At 44.9% G+C, this 12763-nt stretch overlaps 1 protein-coding gene across 1 annotated transcript in view; it reads right to left on the bottom strand.

The window, feature by feature from the left end:
* The window catches only part of MTMR1 (myotubularin related protein 1), a 72552-nt gene that overhangs the window by 14740 nt on the left and 45049 nt on the right, over window positions 1-12763 (bottom strand). The window contains exons 5-12 of the mRNA XM_042782924.1: window positions 10172-10266; window positions 9689-9796; window positions 8462-8563; window positions 8070-8153; window positions 7102-7251; window positions 6016-6204; window positions 4154-4339; window positions 3554-3760 (exon numbers count right to left, since the gene is read on the bottom strand). Of these exons, the coding sequence (XP_042638858.1) occupies window positions 3554-3760; window positions 4154-4339; window positions 6016-6204; window positions 7102-7251; window positions 8070-8153; window positions 8462-8563; window positions 9689-9796; window positions 10172-10266 (1121 nt within the window). The remainder of the gene's footprint in view (window positions 1-3553; window positions 3761-4153; window positions 4340-6015; window positions 6205-7101; window positions 7252-8069; window positions 8154-8461; window positions 8564-9688; window positions 9797-10171; window positions 10267-12763) is intronic.

The following is a 12763-nucleotide window of genomic DNA, read 5'->3' as shown; positions in this document are numbered from 1 at the left end:
TCGAGTAGACAAAGCCAATTACTATAATGAAATGTGCAAAGACCTGGAGTCTGAAAACCAAAAAGGAAGAACACGCTCAGCATTTCTCGAACTGAAAGAACTGAAGGAGCCTGCCATGCCAGCCCAGAGGGAAGTGACGAGGCCTGGATCAGAGGGACATCGGCAGTGGTAGAGAGGGTTATCCATGGGGGTTGATGGCACTGTCGTTCAGAGTGCGAAAGGTGGAGTTGAGGACCCAGAGTGCTGGGGGTCGAGAGACTCAGTTGTTCCGCTCACAATACTCTGTGGGAGGTGCTGGCAGAAGGGGGACAGGAGAGGCTTGAACGGGGGAGTGAGGCCTGGACACCCAGGGTTGGCCTTGTGACAATCCAGGAAGGGAGCAGGGAAAAAGGGCCATAGCTACTCTCGAAGAACATTCACAGGAGTAAGCCGAGACTACTGTGTGTCGTCGAGGAATCCCAACGCACAGTGGCCCTCGCTGGGCTTTCAGGGCTTCCAGTTATCAGGTACCTACTACATGCCAGGCTCTGTGCCAAGAAGAAAATGGCACAGGCGTGGCACCACGCACATCATTGAATTACATCCTAACCTAATCCTCACAACATCCACAGTGTACTATTGTTATCCTCATTTTACAGATGAGATGGGCTCAGAGAGGTGAAGTAACTTGCCCAAGGTCACACAACTAATAAGAAGAAGAGCAGGGATTTCAACCAAGCCTGTCTACGTCCAACAAAGAATCCCAAGAAGTGTCAGCGGAAAGGGCGATGGGAGGCCTGGGAGAGTGGGGACCTGGATTCACCCTGGGTCATAGCCACCCCCCAGGTCATTTCCCCTCATCTATCTGTGCTTTTACAGCTTGCTCACAGTGGTGTTTTACGGTTTTCTAAAATATGTCAGAAGAAATGTTTGCTAATTCAGTAACATTCATTCAAACATCATTTTTATTGTTTCTTGGTTCTTTTTTTTTCTGGTGTTTTTATGGATGAACAATATTCCAGTCTATAGACGGGCCACATTTTGTTTATCTGCTCATTTGCTGAGAGACTGTTTTTCACTCCCGTTGCTCCTAGCCCACACCCTGGAACCCACTCATTTCAGAGTGGTTAGCGTGCAGCACATCCACGAGGAGGCAGCCCAAGGCCCCTCCTGCTGCTGTAATGCTGAGAAAGAGCGTCCCCCCTCCACTTTGAGCTTAAACTCCCTTTGGGGCCTGGCGGTTGCTCGGGAGCCTACCCTTTCCCAGCACGGAAGCCGTCATCCCGACATCATTGTCTGAAGGATTCTTCCTCTCCCCGGGAATGCGGACTGGCACGATGATAACTGACTAACTCCTTATGCTTAGTGGGGTCAGCTGCTGGAGGCTCTATTCCACACCACTGATTTGTCTACTAATCCAAAGATCTCCTTCTCCAGGAAGCCCACTCTGACTGCCCTGTGCTGCCCATTCTGAGGCAGAGGCCCCACCCTCCAATGCTGCTATCACCACAGGTCCCCCTGTCTGTTCTGAGGTGAGACATACTGAGGGCATCTGATGAGCCAGAAGCGCTGCTAGGCCACATGCCTCCCGGAGTCTTATCCCCAGGCCTGGCAGTAACGTTGCCCTGTGGGCGGACCCAATGACCGGCTGACTGAAGGATCAACAAATCATCTGGCGAGAGAACAGGAGGTTTTGAATCGGGCAGTGGGCTACGAGATACTGGCCAGGTAGAGTAACAGTTATGGAAGGTTATGTCCAAAGGGGTCAAGGAGGGTTCTAACCCAGCTTGGGGGCTGAGCAGGTACTGGCTACTCTGTGAGAAGGAGCACGCTACAGAGGAGGAAGTGGCATGGGGAGGGGGCACCGGCCGAGTTGAGGCTGTGTTACATCCCATGGCGCTGTCTCCTGAGGAATAAGATATGGACTCAGGAGCAGGCAAGGTGCTGACAGAGAGCCCAGGCTGAGAGTTGTCACCTCACAAGTGGTCAGTGAGTCCCCGCCCAAGGGAAGAGAGTGAGGGCAGAGCCCTGGTGACATCACCGTTTGGTGCTGGGAGAAGACTCCACCGAAGTCACTGAGAAAAGCCTTGAGGGGGGATACGATGATAAAGGAGTGACCACTGGGAACTAAACACCTCTCCATTTCAACTTAAGTCCCAACCTTCACAGAAACTAAAGTCTTGCAGGAAAAGTGGAAACCATTAAATAAGCCACAGCTGGTCTGCAGAACAAATGAAGGAAGTGCCTCAGGTCACCTGCTGCCACTTATGTGGGTGACGACCCTTCACTTTAGATTTGCCTTCTGGTAGCTCCTCTGTCACAACTGGAATGTGACACACTCCCCTCTGAAGGGTGATCCCTGTTCACTCGCAAACAGTTTTTTCTGACCAATAAAACCTTTGAACTGTACTTGACTTACCGGTTAGGGTTAGTTTTTCTAACAGTGTAAAAAAATACTTGCAGGAGCTAACCCACTGCCAGCACTCGATCATGGGCCAGGCCCTGTCCCCAGCACTCAACACAATTCATTTCATCCTCCCAACACCCCTTTTCAGAGATGAGGACACTGACGTCCAGAGAGGGGAAGTGCTGTGTCCAAGGGACCTGGTAAGGGCTCCCAATGTGCACTTCTCTCGGTGGGGTCTCTTCCAGAGCCCTCCCCCTGGGAAGCAGGGCACAGCTAGTGCACCTGGAACCACTGCAGCCAGGTCCCAGAAATACTCATCTGCCTGCTGCTTCTAAGCAAGTCTGAATGGCACATCAGGTGTATTCTAATTCAGTGCATGGAGCAGGGGAATTGCAAATAGCTCAATGGCCTGGGCAGACCAGGAAGTAGCTGCCATCTGTACTAAAGCCCGAGAATGTCCAACCACCAGCAATTCCACTGCTGGGCATATACCCAGGGGAGCTGAAAACAGGAGTGCAAACAGAAATGGGTACACGAATGCTTGTCGCAGCACTATTCACAGTGGCCGAAAGGTAGAAACAATGCAAACGTTGATCAACCGATGAACAGATGAATGGATAACACAATGAAATATTATTCAGCCATAAAAGGGAACAAAGTACTGATACATGCTATAATGTAGCCTTTGAAAAGACTACGAGAAGCCAGACACAAAAGGCCACATACTACGTGATTAATTTACATGAACTGTCTAGAACAAGCAAATCCAGAAAGTAGATGAGTGGTTACCTGGGACTAGGAGAAGGGGGACCGGGCAGTGACTGTATGAAGCTGCTCTGGAACTCGCCAGAGGTGGTGCTCCCCCAATGTGGTGACTATACTAAACGCCTCTGAACTGTTCCCTTCCAAATGGGTGAGATGTTATATGAATTCCACCTCAATTTTAAAGCAAAAACTACGCCAAAAAGGAAAGAGAGAGAGGGGGAGGGAGGGGAAGGAAGAGAAAGAAAGAAAAGAATTCTCTCGCCCTGCCAGGAACATACAGGCTTAGGTCCACGTCATTCTATTCTGACAGTTCAGGTCTGACAGCAGGAAGCATGTACTTGTATGTGTTTATTACACGAGACACACAGACAGGTATGACGGAACCTAACCGTCTCATCTTACCAGCGCAAACCTATGTCCGAAGCTTAGCCACTCCTTTTCTATGAGGGCTTCGAATCCTTTAATGGTCCGATAATGGCTGTCCAGCATCAGCATGGCCAGAGATGTGAGCTGGGCTGTTCGGTCCCAACCGTCACTGCAGTGCACGACCACTGAGGTTCTCCCAGATTCTATTTTATCAGCAATTCGGACTGCCCCAGCAAGAAGTGTCTTGGGGAAAGAAGGCACATTGTATACTTAATTTCTGTCACAACATAAAGCAATCCTGGGGAGAACTCCGGAAGTTCAGGTCGATAAACAAAACCATGTCATGCATTAAACTGAGAATGAGAGGCAACATTAGCATGCTTCCCCCAAACTTACAGTAAATACGGTCCTTTATTGAAGGGCCACAGAGTTCTTTTCAAGCCCAATCTGAGATAAATCGATCTCACCCTTTTTCCTCTCTCACAAAAGCCCCCACAGACCACTGGCTCCTGCCCTGGACAGCAAAACAGGTGGAGTCCCCAGCAATGACGCACGCATCTGACACACTGAGAGACCGTCCGGTGCCGGCAGCGATCCCCTTCCCGTGAAAGCCCTGGAAAGACGGGACTGCCTTACCCTTATGTACTCCAGCCAGTGCGTCCCATCCACGCCAGATAGCCACCGGGCCTCGTCGATGGATGGATAGACGAGCTCCTTCAGTTTCCGGAGCGACTCTCTCATTACGTGAATGTTGTGGATTTCCAGAAACACGAGCTCAGCGTTCGGGTAAGCGCTTTCACTTTCATACCCTCCACCTTTTGCCTGTTAAAAACCAAAGACACAGATGACATCGCCGGGAAGTAACTTTTCTAGTCTTTCTAGTGTTCCCAGCTATGTAGACTATTAAAAAAAACAAACTCACTCATCTGCTAATAACTTCCTACACCCACCATCGCCCACTGTCAGTTTTTAAACGATTGGATTTACTCAAGGAGAATTAGCTTTGAAAAGGTTCTGTCACCGCCATCTACCTGAATAGAAGAAGTTGTATTACCAGAAAATTTCTGTAAAATTAAACAATTAGTGAGTTCCAAACAGACTGATTTAAGCAAAGCAAAATGCAAAGGGGGCAACATGGAAGTTATGGCCCAGCTCTTGATGATCTTACAACCAGATCTGGCCTGTGAGTAGCTTATGTTTATACAGGTCAACATTCCAAGCACACCTGTGACAAGGATGTGCAGAAATTGCTGATGGAACGCAAACTGTGCAGCCACTGTGGGCAACAGGTTGGCAGCTCCTCCGTAAGTTATACATAGAACCAACCACGAGACTCAGCAATTCTGCTCTTAGGTACATGCCCAAGAGAAAAGAGAGCAAGGGCTCAAACAGATACTTGTACGCCAGTGTTCACTGCAGTGCTCTTCACAACAACCAAGGGGTGGCAACAACCCAGGTATGTATCAACAGATGAATGGATGAACATAACATGGTCTACCCATCAAGTGGAGTATTATTCAGCCATAAGGAGAAATTAAGTTCGACTCATGCTACCACGAGTGAGCCTTGAAAATGTGACGATGAGTGAGGTCAGTCAAACATAACACGACGAGTATCACATGATCCTACTTATAGGAAGTATGTGGCACAGGAAATGCATAGAGCCCAAAGTGTATCAGTGGTTTCCAGGGACTAGGAAGATGGGCGAGTGGGGAGTTATTGCTCAGGGGATACTGAGTTTGTCTGGGGTGATGAAACCCTTTTGGAAACAGATAGTGGAGATGGTGATACAATATTATACATGTATTGGAAGTCACTGAATTGCACACTTTAAAATGGTAAAAATAGTGTTTTAAGTCATGTGAATTTTACCTCAATTTAAAAAATAACACATCTGTGGGACTCAATGACCCCAGTCTTCACTGAGTCTCTAAGCGTAGTGAGGAGACAGTAGTGCTGACCTGAAATCAGGGAAGCCCGAGTCATCCTGCGGAGAGCTGGTTCCAGGGGACATTCGGCTTCGTTTCCTGGGGAGGGGGGTGGCCTTGGAGACTTGGGGGTGGGCTAGGTAGTGTCCCAATGTCACTGACTTCTCTCCAGGCCCTGCTCTGCTCCTGTACAAGTCCAGCCCCACCCCTAACATTCCTGCAGGGCGCAGGTGGGGACCTCTTCTCACCCCTTCCCCTTCTCCAGCCTCGAGACCTGCAGGTACTGTTCTCTCTGTGTCTGATTACAGAGTAGGCAGTCATGCTCATTTGATTACCTGACTCCATCTGCTCATGACTATCTGTCCTATTATTACCTTTCATAAATTTATAGAGAACAAATTGCATTTAGACACATTTGCTGGCTAATATCAATGGGGAGATTAATAGCTGTGGGATTAGAGAGACCCACTTCAGGGATGAGGAGTCAATGGCCCATTTAAACAGCACAACCATTCACCACCAGGACAGAAGGAGACTGCCACTGCTGCTGTAACACTACCGAGAACGTACCTTGTTGGTATCGGCGACACTGTTTTGCCGGGCATCAAAGATGATCAGTTTGTGTGACTGTGCGTTAGCGTCCATTATTGTTTGCAAATATTTTTCATCTTCTTTGCAGCGCTTATCATTGGGGCCCACAAGTGGCTGGCTGCAACGGGTAATCGTGGCCTGACTTTCCGGATGAATCCAGGACAACACCTAGTATTTTCACCCAACAAGTATCAGTATAGTTCCTAAAACAGCATGTGCTCTACTGTTACGCAGTAGATACAAGGTCCCTGCTCAAACACAGCCTCTCCTGCATACTGTCCCCACAGCTGTGAGGTTGGGCCTATCACAACGTTGTAATGGCTGTAGGACTCTACGCTTTGGGTCAGGTTGAGGAAAGTCTAACTAGAGGAGCTCTGAAAATCCCTTTCCACTTCTTAAACTTGGTGACTCAAAGGCAAACCCAAGCACAGTCAAACCCTTAAGATCTAGTCCCATTCCGATCCGACGGGTTAGTTTTAGATTCTCTTCTCCTTCTGAAATGCCTCCATATTCCTAATGCTGCCATGTATATATGTGTGGCAGTGAGCACAGTCTACAACTGTGCCTCAAAGCCTGCCACTGTCCTCTAGCAGCCAAGTGACTCAGGATTATAACAGGTATTTCAAACTATGGGCTCGACAACATTCACTCCCTGCAGGCTTCTCTGTTTATTTCTGGAATGGTCTCTCTCCTATGTGGCGACAGCATTCCCACTCAGGTCCAGGAGACAGTGTACTTGCTCTAGGATGACCAGGGTTGTGGACTGGTCATGTAATTGCATGCCAACTCTTTCTTGCTACTCCTTTGTTACTCTCTACTACATTTTGAGGACAGAACGTTCTAGCCAGGTGCAAGACTATTAAGTTAGCCTTGTACTTAGTAATATGAATTCATACAAAGGGAGGCCAAGCAAACAGAATGTTTGTTTGTAACTAGGTAGTTCCTGAGTAACAAAGATATTTCATGTTTTTAAGCTGATTTGCCCACTTTCCACGTTGTTCACTAGGTTTGTTCCCATTTCATATCTTGCCATGTTAGATCTAAGTTACCATGTTTGTTACTTACAGGGACTCTGCCTTTTGCCCTAAAGGCTGCCACTTTTGAAAGATCATCATCTTTTACGCTAGTTGGCACAACAATGACAGCAGGGTAGGTGTCACAGAACTCATAAGTACTGTTTATTTTGGATATTCTCCAACTCTCATTGGGCAAACCCTGTAAGGCATTAGAGGGAAGTGGGGAGAGACAGCTTTCAGACCTTCAAAAAGCACAAAGTGGGAACCACACTCATTTCTTATTTTCAAGTACAATCCATTAATAATTCCTTGTTCATTGTACTTAAAAGTTTAAAAGTATACTTAACTAATATAACCTGTTGTCTAGTCATTTCTAAAAACTTAATGAAACATAAGAATTTCCAGACCATCCTAAAAAATGAAAATTATACACTGGAAGTTCAGCCCTATGCATTCTGTATCTTGTTTTCTATGTGGGAACGAGCACTGTGTTGTGTTCAGGATAAAAATGAAAATACACAGGAAAGTCTTTTAGAAAAAAATAGAAATTTCTTAAAAACATCTAAAGTAAGCAATATCAAACATTCCACCAAATATAAGGTAGAGACAAACATGAATGTTGTGAAAATAATATCTTATTGGCACAACATGAAACTGACAACATACTGAAGATGTCCCAGATGTAGGAGCACTATGTTGGCCGGCTTGAGCCGTGGTGGACCTTCCCATTTAATTTAAGCCATTGATTTCAATCCTTACCCATCCACTCTTTACCAGAATAAGACCATGCGCCCTTATATCCCACTCACCCTCTGGAGAGAGGACAACAAACAGTGACAAAGTCACAGGTGTGGGTAGGGAGTAGGTGGCACCCAGGAGATGATGAACTTATAAACTAGATCATTCAGGCCCATGTACAACTTGTTTTTAAAGGCTTCTCCATTATATTCCCAGCCTTTTAGAAGAGAAAAATGTGCTCAGCCCACTCTTTTCAGATTGATAAGTATCAGACTTTACCTGTCTCTTATATTCAGATACTGGGTCATAAACTTTCCAGCCGTTAATTGGAAATTTTTCTTTATACTTGAATGCAAATAGCATCTGGATAGAAAAAAGAGTCACAAAATGCATGGATATCAGTATTCCTTCTTTATGTCATATACTCAATTTTAAAGATTTTCATTCAGCTGTGAACTGAACGCATGAAGACTCCCTTTTTAACCTGTGAATTTTGAAGTAACAATTGGCAGTGTTTTTTAATCATGACACAGAATTGACAAATTTTACATACTCCACTATTCGTTACCAACAGAGAGACAAAGGAAGCCTTTTGGAAAAGGAATAATGCAACGTGAAAAATCTGGACCCTCACGAATCCATGCCTGAGCAGTTCATTTTGGTGTATTTACCTGCCCGTTGGAAAGAGGAAATGCATGCTTGTTGAGGTTTTCAAATATCCCCAGTCTACTCTGTTCATCTTGTTTATAAGCAAGTCGCAAGTTCCTCATATCCTGTTAAACAATTAGCAAAGCTCATTTAGTCAACATGTAGGGGGTACCGAGGAGACGCCACGCTGCACACTGCTGCATAAAACACTTTGGTTCATTTCTCATTTTATACTCTATTTTGCTCCAACTAACAAAGACAATTAATAAAAATACTTCCAATAAGATAAAAACAGAAATTTCAGGAAGCAATGGAACAAAGGGATGTGTGTGGGGAAAGCATCAGCCGAAGTGAGAATTTGATTAGTACCCTCTGACTGTGGGACCTAGAGCTGTGCTTAGAGTTGTGCTTCCGGTCTCATTACTGAAATGCAAAAGGCCCATTCCTCTTTAACACTGTATAAACCTTGAAAAAATATGACCACACACCAGTCAAGCAAAAGCAATGGAGAAATGGAAGAAGTTACTGTTGTGATACTATTTATCAGTGAAAGACTGGACAAAGCCTCGCTGTCCATCCACAGGGGCTGATTACACACAGGACTCCAAAGCTGCCATATAGAAGGGTCCTTGACAATTTCGGAGGCAGGACTCTTTCCTGGGTATGTTACTGAGCTCGTGGCTTGAGTCAACTGTATTGTGTGAGGCAAAGGCATTGTTAGTGAAACAGCTCAGTGCAGAGTGCTTCTTGAAAGACTGTTAGTCAGTCAAGTTACCATGTATATGCCCTACTTAACTCACTGGAGGAAGGGTACAAAACCAACAATAAGCACAGCTCAAGGTGGAATTCCAGCATCACCAAGAAACAGAACTGTGTTTTTGTCATAGGATTCACAGCATCCTGCTGACCCCTTACAAAGGCTTTGAGCAGCCACTGCTCTGAAGAGCACTGTTAACACAACAAGTGGAAGCACGTATCACTCTCTGCTTCCAGCTGGACTCCTCTGAGAGCCCAGCAGAGAGAGGTAGCCCTGAGCTTATAGGGCTGTAGTGATTACAATTACTAGTCATTAGAGTAGTGATTAGAAAAGAAAAGCTCCAATTAGTTGAGGTAAGATTTGGAGGTCTCGGTTCTGAAAGTGTCTAAAGCCTTAACAGTACAAATGACTCCTACTGTCTAAAGAAGGAGGAGTCAGAGAAAGGTCCAAGCTGAGAGCCCCCTTTCCACTCCCATTGGGGTTGGCACCGTACCTTGCACACAATCTCTATACCACAAGAATTGGCTCCATGGCTCTGTGCTCCGATCTTCTCCACTCGGCTGATGACTCCAAGGGGAACGTCGAGGACGAAATGAGGATCCTAGTGTTAAAAATTAGGATGGATGCCTGTCAGTGTCAGTCAACAGTGCTTTCAGATTGAAGTCCTCACTGCGTAAGAAAACACGTTTGTTTACTTCGCATTTCCTTTGGTCCAGCCAAGAAACTGAAGGTGGAGTGACAGCATGCTTCATGAAGTCTATAGCCAGACTACAAGGAACATTCCCCTCCCAGTTCCAGTGGTACTTTCATAGCCTTTTTTTTTTTCCAGGGTACAAAATATCTTTGCAAATTCACACATCTTAAAACTCAGCCCTGGTTATCTCTGGGTGATGGGCTTGCAGGGCCCCCCCTTTTTTTTTCTTTTCACTGTTCTGCAGTGTTTTTTAAAAATGAAACTACACCTATTGATACTCACCCTCTCTACATTTTTGAAGTACATTTTAAAGTCCGTCACTGTCAAGGTGCCACTCACTGCTCCCATAAACGGGCAGATGTACATGACATCTTTAACTGAAAGAAAAAAGCCCAAAGTAGCAACAATTGCTTCAGTAAATCTTAGTATGAGTTTCAAAATACATATCTGTGGTTCCAGCTTCATAGAAATTTTACATTTTAGAGGATTATGTCAACTTTTAGTTTAAATAAAGACAGAGACAAATAGTCTTCTAATAAAATTTAAAAAATTAAACATAATTCTGATTTTCTACTTAGTGAGATTTTTAAGTAAAAGGCCTCATAATAAGTGAAATGGTGGTTAATATTTTCCCAGGTGATAAATAAATTGTTTAAAAAATACAGTAATTAAACTCAGAAGCCCCTGACCTACCATTTCATAAACTGCTGGTACTGAAAACCAATCAAAGCTAAAGACTGTGCCCCAAAGGACCCCAAAGGTCACTTCACAGAAACAAGCAGCACATCAAGAAAGCAGAAAAAGGCCTGTGCTTTCCAAACTTCTCACCAGCCTCCATATCGATCAAGTGCCCACCATATTTGACTCCATGATATAGAAAATGCTCATGTCTATCAGCAAGATCCCACACCTTCCTGATCTTTCCCAAGAGTCATTCCCTCTGGGAATGTACATAGCTACTGATGAGTCCAAGTGTGGCAATTAAAGGAACTAAAGCTGACATTCAGCCAATTCACCAAACACTCCTACTGAACCCTGCTAGGACTCAGTACACACCACATGCCTTCCATTGCTAGGCCCTGGGAATGCTGCAGCCAAACATGGTTCCTGTCCAAAAGCAGCCCATGACCTGTGCCACACACTACAAAGGAAATCACCTGCCAAATGCTACAATGACAATGTGAACACAATGGTGCAAAAGCTCAGAAAGGGACCAACTTAACTCAGATGGGAACAGGGTTAAGGGTGGGGAGGGGACGGGGCAGAGAGAGCACTACAGGCCATGGAGGCAGCATCTGTGCACCACGTGGCTGGACCCCAGGTGCAGTAAGGAGGATGGCCATGAGGTGAGAGAGGGTGGCAGGGAGTGGATCAGGAAGGGCTTCAGTGGGATATAAAGGTATTATTTTCACCATTATCTGTAAAAGAAAATCAAATGTTTCAACAAAAATAACAACAACATAGTGTGGGGTTGAGACCACAAGCCAGAGTAAAATGGATGCTGACACTAGCATAAAGGCTGGGAGGGGAGAAATGTAAGTATACTATAGTAAGGCTCTTATCTGATACATGAAGTGGCATTATCACTATGCTAAGTTAAAGTTGTAAAGCAATCACTAAAAGAACAAAGCAAAGAGTTATAGCTAATACGCAAACCAAACCAAACCAAACACTGCCGTGGAGTTGGATTCGACTCATAGTGCTCATTGTGGCCCCTCCTTGGGTTTCCGAGGCAGGATCACTATGGAAGTAGATTGCCCAACCTTCCTTCCGAGGAGTGGCTGGTGAGTTTGAACCGCCAGCCTTCTGGTTAGCAGTTAAATACCTTAGACACTATGTCACCAGAGCTCCCAACATGCAGACATAGCAGATAAAATGGGATCTTAAAAAATACTGTATTCACTCAAATCATAATAAAAATAACAGATGGGACAAAGAGAAAACAAATATCAAAATGGTAAATTTAAATCTAATCATATCAGTAATCACATGAAACACAAATGATCTAAACATTCCAATTGAAAGGCAGAGGTTGTCAGGTCGGACACAAAAGCAAGACCCAACTATATGTGGCTTATGAGAAATCCACTTTAAATATAGAGCAACAAATAGTTTGAAAGTCAAAGGAAGAAAATACATATACCATGCTAATACTAATTACAATAAGGTTGGAGTAGCTATATTAATATCAGACAAAGCAAATTTCAAAGCAAAGAATATTACCAGGGATAAAGAAGATCATGTCATAATAACAAAGGACTTAGTTTATCAGAGGGAGCTCTGGTGGCATGGTTCCTAACGAGAAGGCTGGCGGTTCAAACCCATCAGCCACTCCTCAGAAGGAAGATTGGGCAATCTACCTCCGTAGAGATACTGCCTCAGAAACCCAAGGAGGGGTTGCTATGAGTCAAATAGATTCAATGGTAGTGAGTCTTGCTTGGTTTCTGGTTTTAATTTATCAGAAGGCCACAATAATCCTAAACTTCTAAGTACCCAGTAACAGAGCTTCAAAATAAAAGAAGCGAAAACTGATAGAACTGCAAGGAGAAATACACACATCCACAATTATAAATGGAGATTTCAAAATCCCTCTCTCAATAACGGATACAAGTACATAGAAAATCAGTTAGGACATGTAAGATCTGCACAACACTCTCAACCAACTTAATTGGCACACAACAACAGCAGAGTCACAGTCTTTTCAAGTGCACACAGAATATTTACCAAGATAGGCTGCATTCTGGGTCATTAAACAAGTCTCAATAAATTTAAAAGGATTGGTGTAGTGCCTAAGGCATTTGACTGCTAACCAGAAGGCTGGCGGTTCAAACCCACCAGCCACTCCTCGGAAGGAAGGTTGGGCAATCTACTTCC

The sequence above is a fragment of the Orycteropus afer genome, unplaced genomic scaffold (assembly GCF_000298275.1).
Source record: "Orycteropus afer afer isolate SDZICR_OR568_19922 unplaced genomic scaffold, OryAfe1.0 scaffold00519, whole genome shotgun sequence".
In the NCBI taxonomy this organism is placed as follows: Eukaryota; Metazoa; Chordata; class Mammalia; order Tubulidentata; family Orycteropodidae; genus Orycteropus; species Orycteropus afer.
Note: the sequence above shows the minus strand (reverse complement) of the source record. Positions and strands in the feature narration are given on the sequence as shown.